General features: G+C 46.6%; 1 protein-coding gene across 2 annotated transcripts; it reads right to left on the bottom strand.

Annotated features, from left to right (window-relative positions):
* Positions 1-299: 299 nt before the first annotated feature.
* On the bottom strand, positions 300-12,859 carry Izumo2 (IZUMO family member 2). 2 transcript variants are annotated; one of them, XM_027920318.2, is made up of 7 exons: positions 12,628-12,859; positions 12,385-12,459; positions 8,772-8,858; positions 8,514-8,534; positions 7,559-7,639; positions 5,017-5,143; positions 300-303 (listed from the first exon to the last, which is right to left on the bottom strand). In XM_027920318.2, the coding sequence occupies exons 1-7, from the start codon at positions 12,857-12,859 to the stop codon at positions 300-302; spliced, it is 627 nt and encodes a 208-aa protein (XP_027776119.2). The 2 variants fall into 2 exon arrangements, with proteins under 2 accessions (XP_027776119.2, XP_027776117.2); XM_027920316.2 differs by lacking the exon at positions 300-303 and adding an exon at positions 3,368-3,410.
* Between the last annotated feature and the right edge of the window lie 6,786 nt (positions 12,860-19,645).

The following is a 19,645-nucleotide window of genomic DNA, read 5'->3' as shown; positions in this document are numbered from 1 at the left end:
AAAATCCTGGTACCTTTTCTTGTCTGTCGCCTGTCTCTTTTTTAAAAATAAGATTAGAAAATTTCATAACTCAGAGAGATTACGTATTCAGCAAGACCAGAAAACTGAGTTTGTCTAATTTCACTGTGCAAGTTGTTAACTTTATAGTCTCCCAGAAAATCTTGTGCAATAAGGATAGAAGGCCATTAAAGAAGGTAGAGAAGCAGCCACACAAGGCGGTATGTGACTGTATGAGGCTGAGGCAGGAGGATGGTTTGAGCCCAGGAGTTTGGGGCCAGCCTGGGCAACACAGCAACACTCTATCTAAAATAAAATGGTAGAGAAGAAGAGATGCACTGGCTCTGCTGTATGTCCACCTGCTGCAGCATCTTGGCTGATGACTTTTTTTCTTTCCCTGAGAAGAGTGGATATTACTCTGTCATAGCCAAGACCTTGGCTGGGACATGTGAAGAGGGGTCAGGGTCACTTCATTAACAGGGACTCATTCTTGCCCTTGCTGTCCAATCAACGGGTTGAGTCAGGGCTCCTCTAGGCTGAGCCAAGAGGACTTCACCAGAGACCTCTGCAGCATCCCTGAGGGATCGCTGATTAATTATAAAATTGGAATTTGTTTTCCAATGTGCCCAGTAGGGCAGGATTTGGAAATCCTTAGGTCTTGGTTGTGACAGCTTGGAAACCTATCTTATGAAAACAATCACAAAGAAGTTGATTGGCCATAGTCCACATATGTTCATCATAGCATTATCCAATATTAATAAAAGCTGAAGATTACATTGAAATGGTAATAAAACTAAATAGGACATACAGTTGAAAATAACCTTTGATTCCAACATCAGGGAATCTATGAAACAGCAATACAACCTGCCCATATGCTTTAGTATCTTCATGATGGGTGGGGAGACAATAAATACCCTTATCAGCTTATGAAATTCGAATATAAAGCCATTTGAACAGCATGTAACAGAAAACACCACAGAAGTGTTTGCTATTTAAAAACAAGTTTTTAATAGTTCCCACGGTGTGACTTTGCTGTCCTTCCTCCTCTACTTCTTGTAGTGGAAAACCCCCACCTTGCTTGCAAGAACAAGTTCTTACAGCCTCTCCTGTAGTTAGCTTGTTGTCATTCCCACCCAGGCCAGCTGAGGTTGGCAACTCCCTCCTGGGGTTCCCACAGGTACACCCCAGTATCCCAGCGCTGGCATTGTAATAATTGCTGTGTTGTAATTCTTTATTAACTGTCTGTCTCCCTCATCCCAGACTGCGCTCACCGGTAGCTCTCATCACACTATAATTTATGCACAATTTAATTATCCCTGTACCGTGCACTTCTAGGAAAATCCCACGAAGTGAAGGGAGCCTCTGGACCTGTAGCGGGAAGATATTAACAAACAAAAAACCCTCACAACATTGCTGGCTGCTACCCAAACAAAAAGCACTAGTTTGAAACCTTCAAGCTTGGGCTTTTCCCAAATGGGATGAGGTCTGGCTGCCATGTGTGAGGCACTGGTTCGATTCTCAGCACTGCATATAAATAAAATAAAGGTCTATCAACAACTTAAAAAGAAGGATAAGAAGAGGAAGGAGGAGGAGGAGGAGGAGCCAAGATGAAGTCAAGCATCTCAAACAAGCCTGCAGTGGCCACGACCCTGGACCATGACTTCAAACGCGCTGGGCAGGGGGCGTCGCCATGGCGACCAGCCTATTAGTGCCCGGCAGAGGGTACGAAAAAGCCCAGACATTGGTTCCCTCGGGATTTTTTTTTTTTTTGGGGGGGGTACTGGGGATTGAACTCAGGGGCCAGGCACTGGACCACTGAGCCACCTCCCCAGCCCTGTTTTGTGTTTTATCTAGAGACAGAGTCTCACTGAGTTGCTTACTGTCTCACTTTGGCAGAGGCTGGCTTTGAACTTGCAATCCTTCTGCCTCAGCCTCCCAAACCGCTGGGATTACCGGCCTGCGCCACCTGCCGGCCTTCCCTCGGGATTTTTTCGGTGCCACAGAAAGGAAGGGGTCGCAGCGGGTGAGCTGGCCCGCTCCATTCCAAAGGCGCTCAACTGCGCAGGTAGAAAAATTGGTATCTTGGCAACGGGCGCCCTTGAACCAGGAAGTCAAGTTTCCGCTTTTCATATACCGCCCCCACCTCCTGCGTTTAACCTGACTAGGTGACAGTATCTATGGCGACAGACGCTTTCTCAGGAGAAGAGCATTCTGGGAAATGTAGTTAATTAGGGAGTCTAACGACGCTCAACAAAGCTGGAAAACCCTAACATACAATCTACAACCCCCCAAAATTTCCGGTCATCTCACAGAAGTAAAAGACATGTTTTGGTTTATCTGCAATACTTGAAATACAATTGTGGAGAGTGCCAACACTAGTGATGGAGAAATTTAATGTACAAATCTGAATATGTGTTCTCTTGAAAAATCTTAAGATCTGAAAACACTGGGGCTGTTTCTCCATGACCACAGTAAGATGGAGCTGAGTAGAAAATTCTATTTCATTCTGAGATAGAAAATTTCATCACTATGAATTGGGATTTGCAGTTACTTTACCTATCTGGACCCATAAATTATTTAAGGTCTCAATCCCAGATCCTGGGAAAACCCACCAAATTCCTTTTCTTGGCATTTAAAGTAAGTCTTAGTTTATGGATCAAAATGTCTTTGTGGACTTTTATACCACACACACACGTGCATGCACACGCACACACACACATGCACACACACACTCATTTATTCAAAATTTACTGGGCACGAGGTCCAAGCCAGGCACTGTGTTAGGCACTAAATCTTCAGCCAATCAGCTTTTTTTGTCTATCCGTGACCATTTCCTCATAAATCCCTCATTATCTGAACCCTGAATTAGATAATGATTGTTCTGATGGCAGATTAAGAAATAGAAGGGATTCCATGGTTTATGGAGTAGCAAGAGTTCCACTTACTTGAAAATGTATTAGAATCTTTTCCGGTACACAGAGGGTAAAAAACTAGGTTTAAGATAGAGAAGGAAACTTGGACTCTTCCCTTGATCATTGCTCTTTTATTTAACCACACTTGAGGGTCCGACCACATCATCTTCTTTAGGGTGCATTTTCTCCCCCAAAGAAGAGAGTTGTCCCTTCAAACCTCACAAAAGGTTGTCTATCCCCTTTGAAGGTCCAAATCACTTTGGCCTTGAATTAGGATAATTGGTGGCTCTCGATGAACAAGATCTAATCTCAACCTTCAAGGAACACATAACCATTATAAAAACAGTTGGTCACCAATTGGTAGGAGGGTGTCCAGGAAACTGTCAAACACATGAAGAATTTGTCATAGGTTTTATTAAACTTGTTTCCTTTCCCTTTATGAACCCCAAAGCATCATCCTATTGCAAGAGGAGTTTTCGGTTTTTCCTGTATGTACAACCCCTGGTTAAGAGAGAGAAATTCTGGAGGTTAGAAAGAGAATTTCAGGATCCCTCCAAGGCAAATTACCTCCCCCAAGGTTCCCCCTAGTCACTGGTCCGATTTGGCCAAGCCAGTGACAGCATGGGTTTGGGGGAAGATTTCCAGTCAATTCATGATGGTACTTGAGGAAGGAGAGAAAGTTGGAATGGAAAAGTTGGAGTTATGGCAGAATGTGGGAAAAGACCAAGAGATAAGAAAAGGCAGAAATGGAGAGACATGAAAAGACAAAACCAGAATGTAATGGGTTAAACCGTGTCCTACTTCTAAAAATATAAATCCAAGACTCAACTCCCAGTACTTGTGAACGTGACCTTATTTGGAAATAGGATAATTAAATTGAAATGAGATCATCTTGGACAAAGGCCGGGCCCTAGATTCAGAGACTGGTGTTCTTATATGAAAGGAGAGGGAGCCCGGAGGCACACACACAGAGGAATCATGAATGCAGGATCAGAGACTGGGGGGAGAGGCCATGGGCTAAGGAATGCCACCAGCAGCTAGGAGATAGGTATCCTCCCTTGGAACCTCAAGCAAGAACCAACCCTGGAAGCCTTGACCTCAGATTCTTGGCCTCCAGAATTCGGAGAACAAATTTCTGTTGTTTTAAGACACTTAGGTATGGTCATTGGTTGCAGCAGCCCTAGGAAACTAATACACAGGGAGAAAGAGAAATGGAGAGTCAGAAATGGAAGACAAGACAGAGCCAGCTCACAGTAAGAGCAGAGACCCATCAAGCCAACTGCTGTGAAGAGCAGTTCCTTTATTTATTTATACGTGGTGCTGAGGATCGAACCCAGTGCCTCACACATTCCAGACAAGCGTGCTACCACTGAGCCACAGCCTCAGCCCCAAGAGCAGTTCCTGATTCATCGCTCATCACTACCCCTGAGAGGGGCCAAGGCCAATGATTCCCATTTTGAATATGGAGAAACTGATGTGTTCAGGAAAGGAGACTCGTGGGGCAGTAGGAGAAGACACAGAGGGAAAGAGAAGGACAGAAATCCAGATGGAGAGAAGAGGAGAGAGTCTGGGAAAGGGGCTGAGGGGGCACAAGCAGACAGAAGCCCAGAGAAACCCTTACAGGAGGAGAGAGGAGAGTGAGGTCCACCTCTCTCCTAGGCGCTGTGCCTGGGGCTCATGGAAATGTTTTCATTTTACTTTCTCCCCAAGCAAGAAGGAAATAAATGAATAGAACAATAATGACGATGATGGTGAAGAATGCATAAGAATGAAGCCAACTTGGATGATAATTGTTTTTATGCCAACACGTTTACCAAATATAATTCCAAGTATTTTTTAATAGAATAAGGGGCTCACAAATGGAAAATTTCTGAAAACTCTTGTATGTCTTGTATGACTCTGGGGTGGGGGAAAGAAGAGATAGGAGAGAAAGAGACTCACAGATGAAGAGGGAGGAGAAGAGGGAAGAAAAAAGAAGGGAGGGGAGAAATATGAGAGCAAGAGGCAGGAAGGGATCAGGGAGGAGACTCCCAAAACACACAGTGAGGGCATTTTGAGGGGCCCAGTGAGGCACTCGGGGACTTAGCAGGGCGCAGGGATGACTCACGCGATCAGGATGACCACGAAGAGAAAGATAGCCAGAATCACGGACACGATGATGCCCAGCAGAGCCTGGTTCTTCAAGTAGTCATCATCCGTCTGGTACTGCAGGGACAAGCGGGGCTGCCCGTCCACTGGGGCGGGTGGCAGAGACAGACCCAAGCTCCAAGTTACCACTTTTCTTTAGCCTTGCACCCACCTCCACATGCGTTCACTCGGCCACCTGGGAGGGCAGGGTGGGGCTTGCCTGTCCTCCCCACGGGGTCCCTGCCCTTTCCTGCCTTCTGACCCTCCACCTATCCATTCCTCCAGGGCAGCGTCTCAGGCACCATTCTGGGCACTCGGGATCCATCCTGGAACCAAGCGGACAAGCGTCCTCGCCCTCCTGGACCTGAAGGTCTGCCACCATGACAGTGAGAGCCTCTGGATGGGGTGGGGGTGGAAGGCAGCAAGTAGGACTTGGGGAGTTCAATTTAAATTTAAGAGAAAGAAACACCATGCGCAAGGGAAGGGGGGCAGAATGCCCGCAATCTCCCAAGCTGAGGCCGCCTGCGTCTTAGCTGTGAACCCCGAAGGTGGCCTTGGGAGGTGAATTCTGCACCTTCCACTCTCTTTCCGCCCCGACTTTTCTAGCAGCAAAGCCTCTTGACTTGGCCTTGAGAATCCAATCCACCTCTACAGCTACCAAACTGGTCTAGCCCCGACCCGTGCTTTTCACTCACGAGATTCCCTGCACCTTCCCACATTTCCTCACATGGCCTCCAGAGGGCGCAGTCAACACACCACCTCCGGTCCCTCCTGAGCCGAGTCCTGCAGCGGAGGCTCCCATTGGAGTAGAAGTCCAAGCCCTCACCACAGCCCACCACGACCCACTTGGGCTCCCAAGTGACTTGTCCCGGATTCTGGCTGCCCACTTCTCTCCTTAACCCACTTGCTCTCTCTTCACGCACTCAGCGCTGGCCACGCCAGCTCACCTTCCCTGTGGTTTAATCTTGCTGGATCTCTGCACGCCATTCCCTTCGACATTCTTACTGTTCCCCTCACTCATTTTCTTAGATCTCAAAGCTCAGACCTCTTCACAGAGGCCCCTGAGTCTGCACTCTTTTAGTGACTAGGCTCCCTCTTCCAGACTCTTTCCATCAAGTGGTTCAGTTCTGTTTTCATTACAATGCCTTTTGCTGTCTTTAATTAGTTCATTTATTTGTTCAAGTAATTATCATGTAACTGTAGTTCTCAACCAGGGACAATTTTGAAATGTGTAGAGAGATTTCTGATCATCCTGGCTGGTGTCTGGAGGACCAGACTAGGGAGGACTAGGCTAGGGAGGAGAGTAAATATCCTCCGACACACAACTCAGGCTCCTCGAGGGCGGGAACTCCTTCAGTCTCCCACTTCAATGATCCACAGTTCGGGGCATTACAGGGTGCTCAAAATATTTGTTGTTAAACTTCATAGAAAGGAAGCAGACATATGTGGAAATGGGACAGTCAATAGAACATGTCAACTCCCCATGTCACCGAGGAAAAAATAAAAGGAGACATTTCTGGATTAAAAGCAAAGTGAAAAACCGAACAATTGAATGATATGGGAAGTCCTTTTGTTGAACCCTGATTTGAACAGCAGGTGTGAAAAATATTCAGAGAAGCTGATAGAGGGACTTAGAAATTATTTGCTATTGAGGGATCACTGTTAGGTTTGTTGGGTGTGGCAACAGCATTGTGATTGTGTAAGGAAATGTCCTGGAGCCAAGTATGGTGGCATATGCCTGTAATTCCAGCTACTCAGTGGGCTGAGGCAGGAGGATCACAAGTTCTAGGCCAGTCTTAGCAACTTAGTGAGACCACCTCAAAACAAAATAAAAAGAGCTAGCAATGTAGTTCAGTGGTTGAGTGCCCCAGAGGTCATTTCCAACTACTGCAAAACAAGAAAATCCTTATTTTTAGAGGCTGACACCATGAATGTATGTAGTTTCTTTTAAAGTACTATGGCAAAGAATAAAATAGGTGAAGAAAGTGTGGAATAATAATAATAATTGTGAACATAATTTCATGGAAAGTACCACTTTAGGGACTGTGATCAGAGAGGATTTTCTGGAGAAAGGCCTTTGAGACCTCTATGAAGTGTGTGTGGGGGGGAGCAGTGTGACAGAAAAGGAACAGCATGTGCAATGATCCAGCATGGCTATTCAATCCTGAAGGATGGACGTGGATTCATTCTACTATTCTCTCTGCTATAAGGAGATATAGAGATTTCTGAACAAATGAATCAATTTGGCACATCTTTTTGGACTTCTAAAAATGGCAAAGGTAAGAAAAAGCTATTTTTCTAGCACCTGCCACTCTGGTGTTGGGACATTTTAAAGTTCCAGAGGATTGTTCACATTCAACAGAAGAGACATAGTGAGTTTCAGAATGAGGAGGCAACCCCTAGGCAACACCGTATGCAGATGGTAAGGGCAGAGCTCAAGGCTGCATGGGTAAGTCTCAAAACGCATATGCACTGCCTCCATCTCATGCACTGTCCCATGTCTCCTTAACCCAGAATCTTACCAAAGCAGAACTTTTCATTGATACATGCGGGATTGATTTTCTGGCATTTTAAACAGTCCCAGACCTCTTCTTTGAGTAAGCCTAAACAGGAGGAAGGGGAAGTAGTAGGATGAGGTTGTGTCCAGAGAACTGGCAAGGGGCGGGAAGGAATAATGAAGAAGTGAGGGGGGGGTCTCTTGGTCCTCCTTAATTTCGGAGGACCCACTGCACTGCAAAGTAAGTTGAGCAAAATGCACTGACAGTTCACTTAAAAAATAACCTTTGTATAATTATTGAAGAGTTAAATTGAGTTGCATTAGTCCAGTTGATCCAACATTCCATTTGTAAAGATTCAATTAAACATTTGTTAACTTTGAATTTGAATTTTTTCCTATTTTAGAACCCCAGGGGCATAGACAGGGTGATGAGCATTCATCTGTCTTTTCCTCTAACTGTGGACACAGGAAAACTACATTTCCCAGGCTCCCCTGCATCAGGTTGCAATCATGTGATACAATTCTAGCCAATGAAAATGAACAGAGTAGTGTGTATCATTTCCTAGCCTGAAAAGAAAACATCCGGTGTGATCACTATTGTCTTCTGAATCACGTTTGGAAGGTACAGTATGGGGAAGGTACAGTAAGTGGTGACTCCCGATGTTACCACTTAGAAGAGCTGCCTCTCAGTGGAATTTAGATCAGAGAGAAACAGATCCTTATAAGCCCCCACTTACATCTAGGGGCTTATTTGTTGATTCAGTATCCTATCCTATACTGATGTGACTCCCAAAATACTTTTTTGCAGGTTGCAACCACTTTATAAGTGCCCCCAAACCAAGTTTTCCTAAGTACTATGCTTGGGGCAGGGGAATTGCCCAGTGGAGTATGTGTGGTACCAGGACTTGATATGGGGGGAAACAGTGTAAAAACTGTGGGAAGGTAGAGAAGGGAGGAGTAGACAATAAATCCGGACTCACGGCACGTTTTTCGATCACAGGCTGCAAGAGAAAAGAGCGGGAAGTGAGTTTACTTGGGCCAGCACTTTGGGGATTTAATTGGGAAGGAACCAGAAAAGGGAGGGAAAGGTGAATCTAGGCAAGGAGAGAAAAAGACTATTGAGGAGAGATGAAGGCTGAGTTGCGGGGGAGGAGAGAAAGAAGTTTGGAAGAAAAAATAGGAGAAGGGATTCAATGGGGAAAGGGAGGAGGGGATTTGGTGGAGAGAGCATATTGCACCTTTTGATTCATAGGATTTCAAAACCTTCTTGAGTTCCTTGGTCACTCTCTCCCTAAAGTCCACCAGTTCTTCCAGCAGAGGCCCATCTGAGAACAGAAAGACACCTTTGTGGGGTGGAGTATCCAGCAAACCCAATCCAGCAGCTCCCAATAGTAAGGATGAGGAAGTTCCTCTCCATTTACCAATAGTAACCAAGACCAGGGTTCCTTGGGAAGATACAGGTTGGACCACCCTTAATCTGAAAATCTGAAATGTTCCCAAATCCAAAAGCTGGGGGTGCATTCTGGATTTCAGAGTTTCAGACTGTGGATGCTTAACTGGTAGTCTGTAAAAACAATCCAAATCTGATAAATTCTGAAGCCTGAAACACCTCTGGTCTCTGATAGTTTGGATAAGGGATGTTCAACCTGTGTAAGGCCTGGCTGATACTGCATCTAGCTTCTGATCCACTGTGGGGGCCTGCTCCAAACCACACTTTCTTGGCCTCAGTTTCTTTATCTTGTAAGTGGACTTGATATCCTCTGCCCTAATCTTTTCTGTCTCTATGCCAATTCCTTTCTGATTTCAGTCCAATCCAGCCAGTGGCTTTAGTATTACCTGGACTAGTATTGTCCAGTATGGTAGCCACTAGCCACACACTTGGATGGGCTCATCTGGGCTGAAATGTGTTCTGGGTATAAAACTGGATTTCAAAGACACAGTAATGAAAAATGTAAGCATTGATCGCATGTTGAAATGGTAATATTTTTTATATTTGGTTAAATACCATATTAAAATTAATTTCACTAACTTATTTGCTTTTTATTAAAATGTGACTATTAAAATTTTCAGATTAAGGATGTGACTCCAACTGTGAATCACATCCTGTTTCAGTGGGATAGAGCTGTTCTGTACACTAATAACTCTCATATTTTACAACAGTCTAGAACTCTCACTGAAGTCCTGATTCATATATCCAACGACCCCCTCAAGGATATCTAAGGAATCTCAAACTCCTAAGTCTAAAACTGAATTCTGGATATTCTTGTTCAATTCAATCCCAAGTCACTGGTCTCTTAGTAGATAGAGGCACCATGATTCTAATAACATTTTGAATCTTTTGTTTTTCCTTCTGAGCAGTAGATCTCAACAGGGGATTAAAATATTCAGTAAACCACGCTGTAAATACAGGTGCTCTCATTCAGGCTTTGTTGTCCCCTCATAGAGCACCGGCAGAAATTTAATGAAATTCTTAAGGGTCCAAAGATTTCTGGATATGGTTAATGAACACTGGTTCCAATGTGGATTCATCATTTGAAGATTAGAAGGCAGGCATTGACTTCTAGCTATGGAAGTCCTAGACTCATCGACTTCTGACATAGGGCCATTTCGTCTGTGTTGGTAACCCACTGGAGAGTGCAGCCGCCCCTCTCTTCCATCCTAGCTGGACCTTCTGGATAACCTGCTGCAGCTTCTCCAGCAGCACTTTGCTGACATGGAGATGGCTTCTTTCCTTGAACCTCATGAACCAGCTTCTGCTAGCCTCCGACTTTTCTTCTGCTCTTTCCTTACCTCTGTGAGCCTTCACAGAATGGAAGCGAATTTGGTTCTCTCTCTGGATTAGTCTTTGGTTTCAGGGAATGTTGTGGCTGGTTTGATCTTCCATCCAGATCACCAAGACTTCCTCCATATCAGCAACATGGCTGTGGTGCCTTCTTCTCATTCGCGTGCTCACTGGAGTAGGCCTTTTTTGTACCAGGGATTGAACTCAGGGATACTTAACCACTGAGCCACATGCCAAGCCCTTTTTTTATATTTTACTTTGAGACAGGGTCTAACTAAGTTGCTTAGGGCCTTGCTAAGTTGCTGAGGCTGGCTTTGAACTTGTGATCCTCCTGCCTCAGCCTCCTGAGCTGCTGGGATTACAGGCATGCACCACCATGCCCGACTGGAATACCACTTTTGATTTCCTCCAAGAACTTTTCCTTTGCATTTGCAATTGGCTAACTGGTGAAAGAGGCCTAACTTTTGATTGCCTTGTTGGCTTTCAACTTGCCTTCCTCACTAAGCTTAATCATTTTTAGCTTTTGATTAAAATGAGATCGGCTCTTCCTTTCACTTGAATACTTAGAGGGCTTTGAAAGGTTATTAACTGGCATAATTTCAATACTGTTGTGTCTCAGGGAATTGGGAGTTCTGAAGAGAGGGAGAGAGATAGGGGAACAGCTGGTCCGTGGAGCAGTCAGAATGCACACACACACTTTTACCAATTACAATCATACTATCTTTCATGGGTGCAGCTCATGGTGCCCCAAATAATTACAATGGTAACTTCAAAAATCACTGATCACGGATCACTATAAAAGACAGAACAGGGGCTGGAGTTGTGGCTCAGTAGCAGAGTGCTCACCTAGCATGAGTGAGGCACTGGTTCAATCCTCGGCACCACATAAAAATAAAATAAAGTTTATTGTGTCCACCTAGAACTAAAACAAAACTTTTTTTAAAAAGACAGAACAGTGAAAAAGTTTGAGACACTGCAAGAATCACCAAAATGTGACCCACAGATGGGAAGTGAGCATATGCTGTTGAGAAAATGGCTCCAACAGACTCCCTTGCTTGCATGGTCCCCACGAATCTTCAGTTTGTAAAAAATGCAGTATCTGGGAAGTGCAATAAAGTGAAGCAAAGAGAATGAGGTTTGTCTACAGGCCCTGTGAAGGGCTCTCTAGGAGTGGCTGGGGATCTGGGGGGGGGGTGGTTAGTGATAGGGGACAAACAGTTGTGAGTGGTAGGAACATTAGGTTAAGAGAATAATTATATAAACTGGGCTAACTGTGCTGACCCCATATGCTTTCACTTTTAAAAGCAATTTACCAGGGAGCTGGGGATATAGTTCAGTTGGTAGAGTGTTTACTCAACTGGGATTGTGCTCAGTGGAAGAGCACTTGCCTCCCATGTATGAGGCACTGAGTTTAATCCTCAGCACCACATGAAAATAAATAAATAAAATAAAGGTATTATGTCTATCTACAACTAAAAAAATGGATTTTTTAAAAAAGCAATTTACCTGCAACCTTGGGGCTGGGGATATAGCTCAGTTGGTAGAGTGCCCGGCTTGCAAGCACAAGACCCTGGGTTCAATCCCCAGCACCACCACAAACAAACAAACAAAAAATTGTCCTGCAAACCTGCCTGGTTTGAGTGCAGAGGACATGTTACAGTCCTCAGCAAACTACCTGTTATCTGCAGGAGAAATATAGTCCCGAAAGGCCAATGATAAGCAGAACACAAGTTGTCACTTTTGTGACCCTTGCGCAGACCAGATCCCAGAACTCAGGGAGATAAGGATAATCCCTCCAACCATAAAACCTGTCAGAACATGTTCCAGTTAGAACTAGTTAGCGTGAGCCAAAGTGACCTGGAGTTGTCACAGCAGTGGGGACTTGAAAGTCTGATGTCATAGGAGCCTCAGCCTTTCTTCCTGTGTAAAGGGCAGCTCCCACCTGCAGGAACGGTCGCCTACACCGGCGCCAGACACTCAGTGGGGGCAGACACGGGTGGCTTTTGTTTTTCTAGCGGAAATGGAGGAGGGCGAGGAAGGAGCTGGGGAAAGGCTTTCCAGGCTCCTACCTGACAGAGAGTTGACCTTTATGTGCTCTGTTTGGTTCTTGATAAAGGTCGCCGCGCCTTCCAGTTGGTTTACCTCTGGCGGGAGAGGAGAGAAAATTCCAGAGGGTTCCTTACCGAGCCCAGTGACCCCCACCCGCCTTGCTCCCGGCCGCCCGGTCCTCCCGCTTTTGAGGAGCGATCCCGGGGCTTCCCTCGCCACCCCGCTGAGGGCCGCCGGACTTCCTCCTCCAGCCCCGCACGCACCCACTTTCCCGACAAAGGCGTTCATCGAGTAGTCCCTGAAGAAAGGCCCCTCCATGCCCAGCAGCAGGGCCTGCGCGCGGGCCTGCAGCCGCTCCCGGTGGAAGCGCCTGGGGATGAGCGCGGAGCGCAGCTGGCTCAGGGCGTCCTGCACCGAGTGGTCGCACTGCAGGCAGCCCCAGCCTCCACGGGCGCTCAGGCCGCAGAGCAGCACCAGGGCCAGCGCCAGAGGCATGGCGGGGCCTTTGTGACGTCACAGGGAGGGGCGAGGCCCCAGAGGCCCCCCGGAGGGCGCTGGGGCGGTTGGGGCAGGAGCTGGCTGCGCACCTACTGTGTGCGGGGTGTGGTTCTAGGAGCCAGGGAGACACTCTCTGCTCTGCTCTCCTGGAACTTCGTAATTTCTCTCAAGTGCATTCATTCCGTGTACACATATTTGTTGAACACCTACTATGTGCTAGTCCCTGTTCTAAGAACCAGATGCAGAGCTCAGACAGTGTTTTCACCCACACGAAGGTCCCATTCACTCAAGTGTCAACAGCACACCTACTATTTGCTAGGTGCCCGAGATTCACTGACCTAAGCTGAGTCTTGGGGTTTAGCCTAGCAGGGGTGGGAAGGGCTGGGAGAAGAGAAAGGTCTGGCCTGGTAAACATTTAAAAATGCAATAATGACAAACTGCACTCCAGGCAGGAAGCCAATAAGCGGAGGTGGGGTCTGGGGGCTCCTGGCTCCAATCCAGTGAGTGGCACCTTCTAGATGTGAGGCCACTCCGAGGGGACTGGTGAGGAAAGTGTAGCCTGAAATTTTATCTTGAAAATTTTCAAATCAAGAGAAAAGTTGAAAGGATGCTATAATAAACAATCAAATATGCCTGTCAATACTTTGCATTTGCTGTTTCTATTTCTCCCTCTCTCTAATGTCTTAAATGACATTAAATATCATTTTAAACAGACACTCAGTAAGGTGAAATTAATCCCTATTGCTATAATAGTTAAGCATTCATTTAATAAAGATTAAATTAATAAAAACTAAATATTAGTGTGTATATATATATACATATATATATATATAGAGAGAGAGAGAGAGAGGGAGAGAGAGAGGGAGAGAGATGGGGGCAAGAGGGAGAGGAGGAGGAGGAGAGGGGAGGATGAGAAGAGGGGAGGAGGAGGAGAGGGGGAGGGTGAAGAGGGGGAGGAGGAGGGGGGAGGAGGAGGGGGAGGGGGGAGGAGAAGGAGAGAGGGAGACATTGTCTTAGTTCAGGCTTCGATAAGGAAGTCCCATAGATTGGGTCTCATATTCAGAATTTATTTCTCATTGTGCTGGTGGCTGGAAATGCCCCACCTGGCTGGCCCATGGTCAGACTAAGATCATCTTGGGGGGGGGGGAGCAGAAGGAGGAGGGGGGAAGGGAATTGTCTTAGTTCCGGCTGCCATAATAAAGTGCCATAAATTGGGTTTTATAGAATTTATAAGAAGGACCAAGGCCCTTCTAGAAAAATCACAGTGGTTGCCACACTTAGGAAATGTAATATCAGCACTAATCCATCCACACTCAGACTTCCCAGATGCCTTCTAACCGTTTGGGTCAAGTCACCTCTTCCCAGAAGCCCTCAGATTACCGTCAGTAGAGCAGGTGTGCTGGGCACAGTTTTTCTGTGAGGAGCTGGACTGCCAATATTTTAGACGGTGGTTCCTATGTTCTCTGTCAATATTGTAAAAGGCAAGCAGCCGCAGTGAGCATGGCTGGGTTTCTATAACTTCATATGTGAACACTGAAATTTAGAATTTCATGGTTTTCTTATGTCACTAAATATTATTCTCTTTTGATTGTTTTGAACCATTAGAAAAGTAAAAACCTTCCTTAGCTCACAAGCCATAGTTGGGCAACCCTTGCTCTAATTCATCATGTTGTTGGCTCGTTCATAGCACTAATTATAATCTCTCTCTCTCTCTCTCTCTCTCTCTCTCTCTCTCTCTCTCTCTCTCTCTCTCCCTTCCCCTCCCCGCCCCTCCCCTCCCCTCCCACATTCCTTGAGACCAGGAATTATGTCTATCTTTCTTACGGTTATGTCCCAATCATGAGAAGAAATGTACATATGCTAGGTGTTCAATAAATATTTATGAATGAGAAAGAAGAAGAAAAGTCAGTTTCCCTTTCTGAGCTGTTTCCCCTCTGTAAACTGGCCTTCAGGACATCCCACCTTGTTCCCAGGTGAGGTGGTGTGAGCCCATGGTCCTGCTCTTCAACATTGTAGCCACTAGTCACCTGTGCCAACTGAGAACTGGGAATGTGGGGTGACTGGCAAGCTGAACTCTTAATTTTACTTAATTTAATTTAGACCTAAAATTGAAAAAAAAATGATCTTATAGTCAGGGAAACTTTTAAATATGATGGAACCACTCTAGTGTGTGAGTTTACTTCAACTGCAAATATTAGGAAATCTAAATATAGACGAAATATTTTCATGAAAGTTTGGTGTCCAAATTGACATGTGTTGTCTTGAAAACATTTGTAATTCTTTGTGTGTGTGTGTGTGTGTGTGTGTGTGTGTTTTGCTTTTGGACTTTTAAAAAAAATTTTAAAAATTTGTTCTAATTAGTTATAGATGATGGTAGAATAATACATAGATAGAGCAACAACATAATTCTTGATGCAAGGAAATTAAAGTAGTTTGTCCATCATTTTTATATTGGTTATAAGTTGAAAGGATAATATTTTGGATATATTGGATTATTTAGAATACATTCTCATAATTAAAATCATGTCTTTCATTTCCTCTTCCTAACGTGGCTAATGAATTAAATTAAAATACATAGATTAAATTATATATAGAACTTCCATTATATTTTGATTGGACATTGCTGGCCCAGCATGTAGAGGTACCCAATACCACTCGAATTAGATGTGATTAAATTAGCTGGTTGTTAATGGACATCCTCGGGGTGTATTGGAGCCATCATACCATGAGGGGGCGCTCACACCGAGTAAAATTCTCTCCTCTCCCCGCCTGAGGGAGCTGATCTTGGCTGGCAGCTGTGGACACCTGCCCTTTCCAGCATTAGCCCGTGACAATACTAGCTAAAGCAGTGGGGACAGTCATTTAAGATTGACGTGCACATTCTTTCTCTCTTCCCCTCTTACCATTGTCTTCCAGGCAGCTGGTCAAGAGGCTGTTATTGGGCCTGAGAAGCAGCTGTGGGAAGGGGATGGGAGACCAAGTTCACTGCCAAACCCCCCTCCTTTAGGTTCCCGTCTTAGATGGGAAGAATCAGGACACAGAACTGGCTTGGTTTCTCTGCTGCAGCCATGCTAAAGAGCAATTTGGTGAGACGTACTTCAATTAAGGACCATCCAATTCCACATCCCAAGGGTTCTACTCCTTGGTAAAAGCACCTGAAGGAGTTTCCACAATTTCCCTCCAGGCACAAAGATGTTCACCACAGCGTTGCTTAGGGCAGCTGGTGTCCAGCACTGAGCAGGTGGGGGCCATGGCAGAGGGCTCCAAAGGCAGCAGCCAGCAGGGACAGACCAGATTGTCCACCTGGCCACAGGAACGGATCTGAATGAAAGCCAGCACAAACCAGAGTGACACCTGTAGCTCTGTACCGTTGACATAAATTCAAGAGGAAGTAACTGCATCCATTCGAAACGAAAATAAACAATGTGTAAAGAACACCTGCAAACAAAAAGCCACACAGCAAACCGGATAGAAGAGTGGCTTCTGGCAGGAAGGAAAACAGAGCCATGGGGTGGTGAACGAGGAAGTAAGAAATAAAATCAGAGCTGGACTATATGTGAGCCAGTGGTGGCTACAGTTCAGCTGGGGTCAGATTGCTTGGGTTTGAATCCTGGCTCTTTCCCTTCATAGCCGGGTAACCTCACCCTAGCTAACCTCTGTGCCTCATTTGCTTCACTCATGAAATGGGAGAGTAATCATCCATACATTGCAGGGTTGTTCTGAGGATTAAATAATATATAATGTGTAGGTGAGAATAGTCAGCACAATTTTGGTTACTGGCTATTTAATTTAATTAATTTATTTTTTATGTGGTGCTGAGGATTGAACCCAGGGCCTCACACATACTAGGCAAGTGCTCTACCACTGAGCCTCAACCTCAGACCGGGTTACTGGCTATTTTAAAATTAAGTTTTATGAACTGAAGACTATAGTTTACTCAATCTTTTCTACTTGCTGTTATTAAATATGGAAGGGAAAAAGGATACTCTTGGAGTTGTGGGGATGAGATCAGACAGGGAAGCAAGTAGGAAAGAAAACAATGTCTTTGGATGTGAACATGGGGCTTCCTGAGTCTGAGGGGTAGGGGATGTGAAAGATGTCATATTAGTCAGTATGGAATGGGTTATGCTGATGTAATAGGCATCCCCAATATCTCAGCGACTTAAAACAATATTTTTTTTCTCACTTATACCATGATAGTTGGCTGGTCTGGAGTCCTCCAGAGAGAAAAAGGTGAATCTCACAGTCATCTTAAATGCTTTCACTCACAAATGACAGCTGCTTATTGACTCAGCTGAGTCACATGGCCACTCCTAACTTCACAAGCGTGAGCAAGAACAATCGTTTAGGTGCCCAGAGGAGACAAAATTGGAAAATTTGTGAATAGCTCAAACTCTCTTTGAGTTTAGGGATCTAAGAACTGAGACAACTTGTGCCTGAAGTCTGGCTCACAGAGAAGGTGAACTGTCAGAGAAGGTCTCTCATGCCCTATGGTTGGAGAGTGTAATAGTCACTCATTGCTGCACACCAAATCCCCCCAAAACATAGTGTCTAGAAACAACAAGAAATGCCTATCCTAAGGTTGCAGTTAAAATGTCAGCCAGTGCTGCAGTGCATGCAGAGGCAAGACAGCGCTGGAGAATCTGCTTTCTGATGGTGCACTGGCAGGGTGTGATTTCAAGGGACGGGGAATTAGGCTCCACCTTTTAAAGGGAGGAAGGTCAAAGTTTGTGGGTATATTTTAAAGCCACCCCAGGCTACCATGTGATGGAATGATAGTGTGTGAGTTGGTAGCAGGCTGGAGACAGCTCAGTTAATGTTCTATAGGCTCATGTGCCTTAAGCAGGTACTAATTGTCGGGCACTGTTCTAGGTATGTATTTGTGTTAATTCCAGTTATTCTGCCAACAGTCACGTGTGGCACTTACAATACCGAAATTTGTTGAACGTTTACTATGTGTCTTGAGCGCTTCACATGTATTAAGTCATTTAATCCTCACGACTGGGTGAGACAGGTACTGTCCTTACCTCCAGTGATAAATGAGGAAGCGGAAGCTCAGAGAGGTTAAGTAACTATTCTAAGGTGGCTCAGCTGGCTAGTTAGAGAAGTAGATTGGAACCCAGGCAGTGTGTCTGCTGCTCTAAAATTTGTATTTGCAGAAGATTTTCTGGATTCCGTGAACCTTGTGTAGTCATTCCGTAGAAGCGTGTGTATTGCTGTCATGGAGGTCTGCCTTATCACATTTAATTCACACACCACTTGTTAATGTTTGGATTCCCACTTGGCAGGCTTGGCGGGACCCAATACGCGCAGGCAGAGGCAGAGGCAGGTGTGCGTCTGCGGGAAAGCCCTGCTGGCGTGAGGCAGAGGAAGGAATGCGGGGAAACGGCTCGAGGGACCTGGCCGCCCGCCCGCCAGGCGAGGAGAGGGGATTAGAGCACGCGGCTCCGGTACCAGCCAGGAAAGCTGTTCCCACCGTCCACCGCCGGCCCGGGCCCTCCCCCACTCCCTACTGCATTGTCGCAAAAACAGTGGCCCATTCTCCCGCACGCTGCAGGGGCTGCACCGGGACAGCCGCGCGGGAAATGTGCTGGGCAGGACCCAGGAGAGCGGGCCGCGTGCCCACGCCGCGCGGTCGTGCCGATGAGACGTGGGCGCTGCCAGCCCCGGGACCCGCGGGCAGGGACCCACGCAGCAGCTGGGAACCGGCCGGACACCCACCCCAGCAGGCCCTCCAGACAGACCCACGTGCTCACCCGTGGAACCTCCCAGGGCCGCGGGGACGAGATGCCCGCACAGCGACCTGGGGACCTCCACGTGAGGTCGAGCGGAACCCCCCAGGGCCGATCTATGACTCCGACCACCGGCAGCTCGGCAGCTCGGGACTGGTGAGGGGCGCCAGGGGCTACGCCGCCGTCCGCCGCCCGCCTCCTTGCGGGGCGCAGCGGAGGAGGGACGCGGTCTGCGGCGGGACCGGGGGCTCTGACTCAGGCTGAGGTCGAGCCTCTGTGCTTTCCCGGGCGGGACCACGAGGAGTTCATTTTATATTCATTAGTGAAACTGCACGTCGTGGCTCTGTGATCATTTTATGCTAAGAGGACAAATGACATGATCCAGCTGACACCTTTGAAAGCGGCGGTAGAACACCTGTTCGCCCAAGTTCACCATCTTCATCACCTCCAAGTCCGGGCGGTGAACACGTTAAGCGTGTTCAGTGTTTCCCACCTTGCCAGTTTCCCTCCGTCCTTTCCCCTCCCGTGGCCCCGGGCACTCGGCTTCTATTTTTTGGGGTATGAATCCCCACCCCCAGGTGCGGGATCTGAGCGGCTCCCGCAGCGTCTGCCCCTCTGCGGGGCTCCTTTCATTTTGCGCAGTGTCTGCAGGGCCGAGTAGGAGCGGCCCCCCACCCGCCCGGCCGAGAATTCCTCCCTTTTTAAGCGGAGGGGCCACCTTGCTTCACCCAGCCGCCCCTCGAGGGGTCTCTTGGGTTGCTTGCACATTATATTTTATAGCCTTTTCTGGATGTGTGACATATTTCACAATAAAAAGTTTCAAAAATAAAATAATATGCTTTGTTATTTGCTGAATAAATTGTGCGTACACACCCACACCCACACACACCCCAGGGTAGGCCTGGGTGTTGCCCTAGGCAAAGGTGGGACCCATGCCCTGTCTCCTGGGTCACTTCTCCCCTAGTTCAGTGACTCTCACGCCCACAGGCAGGTCAGGACCCCACCCAGCTTCCTCTCTCCAACAACCACCTAAGGGCGGCTCTACCAATCT

This window comes from Marmota flaviventris, chromosome 18 (genome assembly GCF_047511675.1).
Source record: "Marmota flaviventris isolate mMarFla1 chromosome 18, mMarFla1.hap1, whole genome shotgun sequence".
Lineage (NCBI taxonomy): Eukaryota > Metazoa > Chordata > Mammalia > Rodentia > Sciuridae > Marmota > Marmota flaviventris.
This window is presented reverse-complemented; position numbering and strand designations above follow the sequence as displayed.

Excerpts from the sequence above, each read along its gene's own strand:
- Izumo2 (XM_027920316.2), bottom strand. The coding sequence starts at position 12,859 with ATGCCTCTGGCGCTGGCCCTGGTGCTGCTCTGCGGCCTGAGCGCCCGT. Across the intron at positions 8,535-8,771 it reads GAAATCCTATGAATCAAAAG|CCTGTGATCGAAAAACGTGC; the intron begins GTGCAATATGCT and ends TTTCTCTTGCAG. Across the intron at positions 3,411-5,016 it reads TTCGTGGTCATCCTGATCGC|GGGTTGTACATACAGGAAAA; the intron begins GTGAGTCATCCC and ends TCTCTTAACCAG.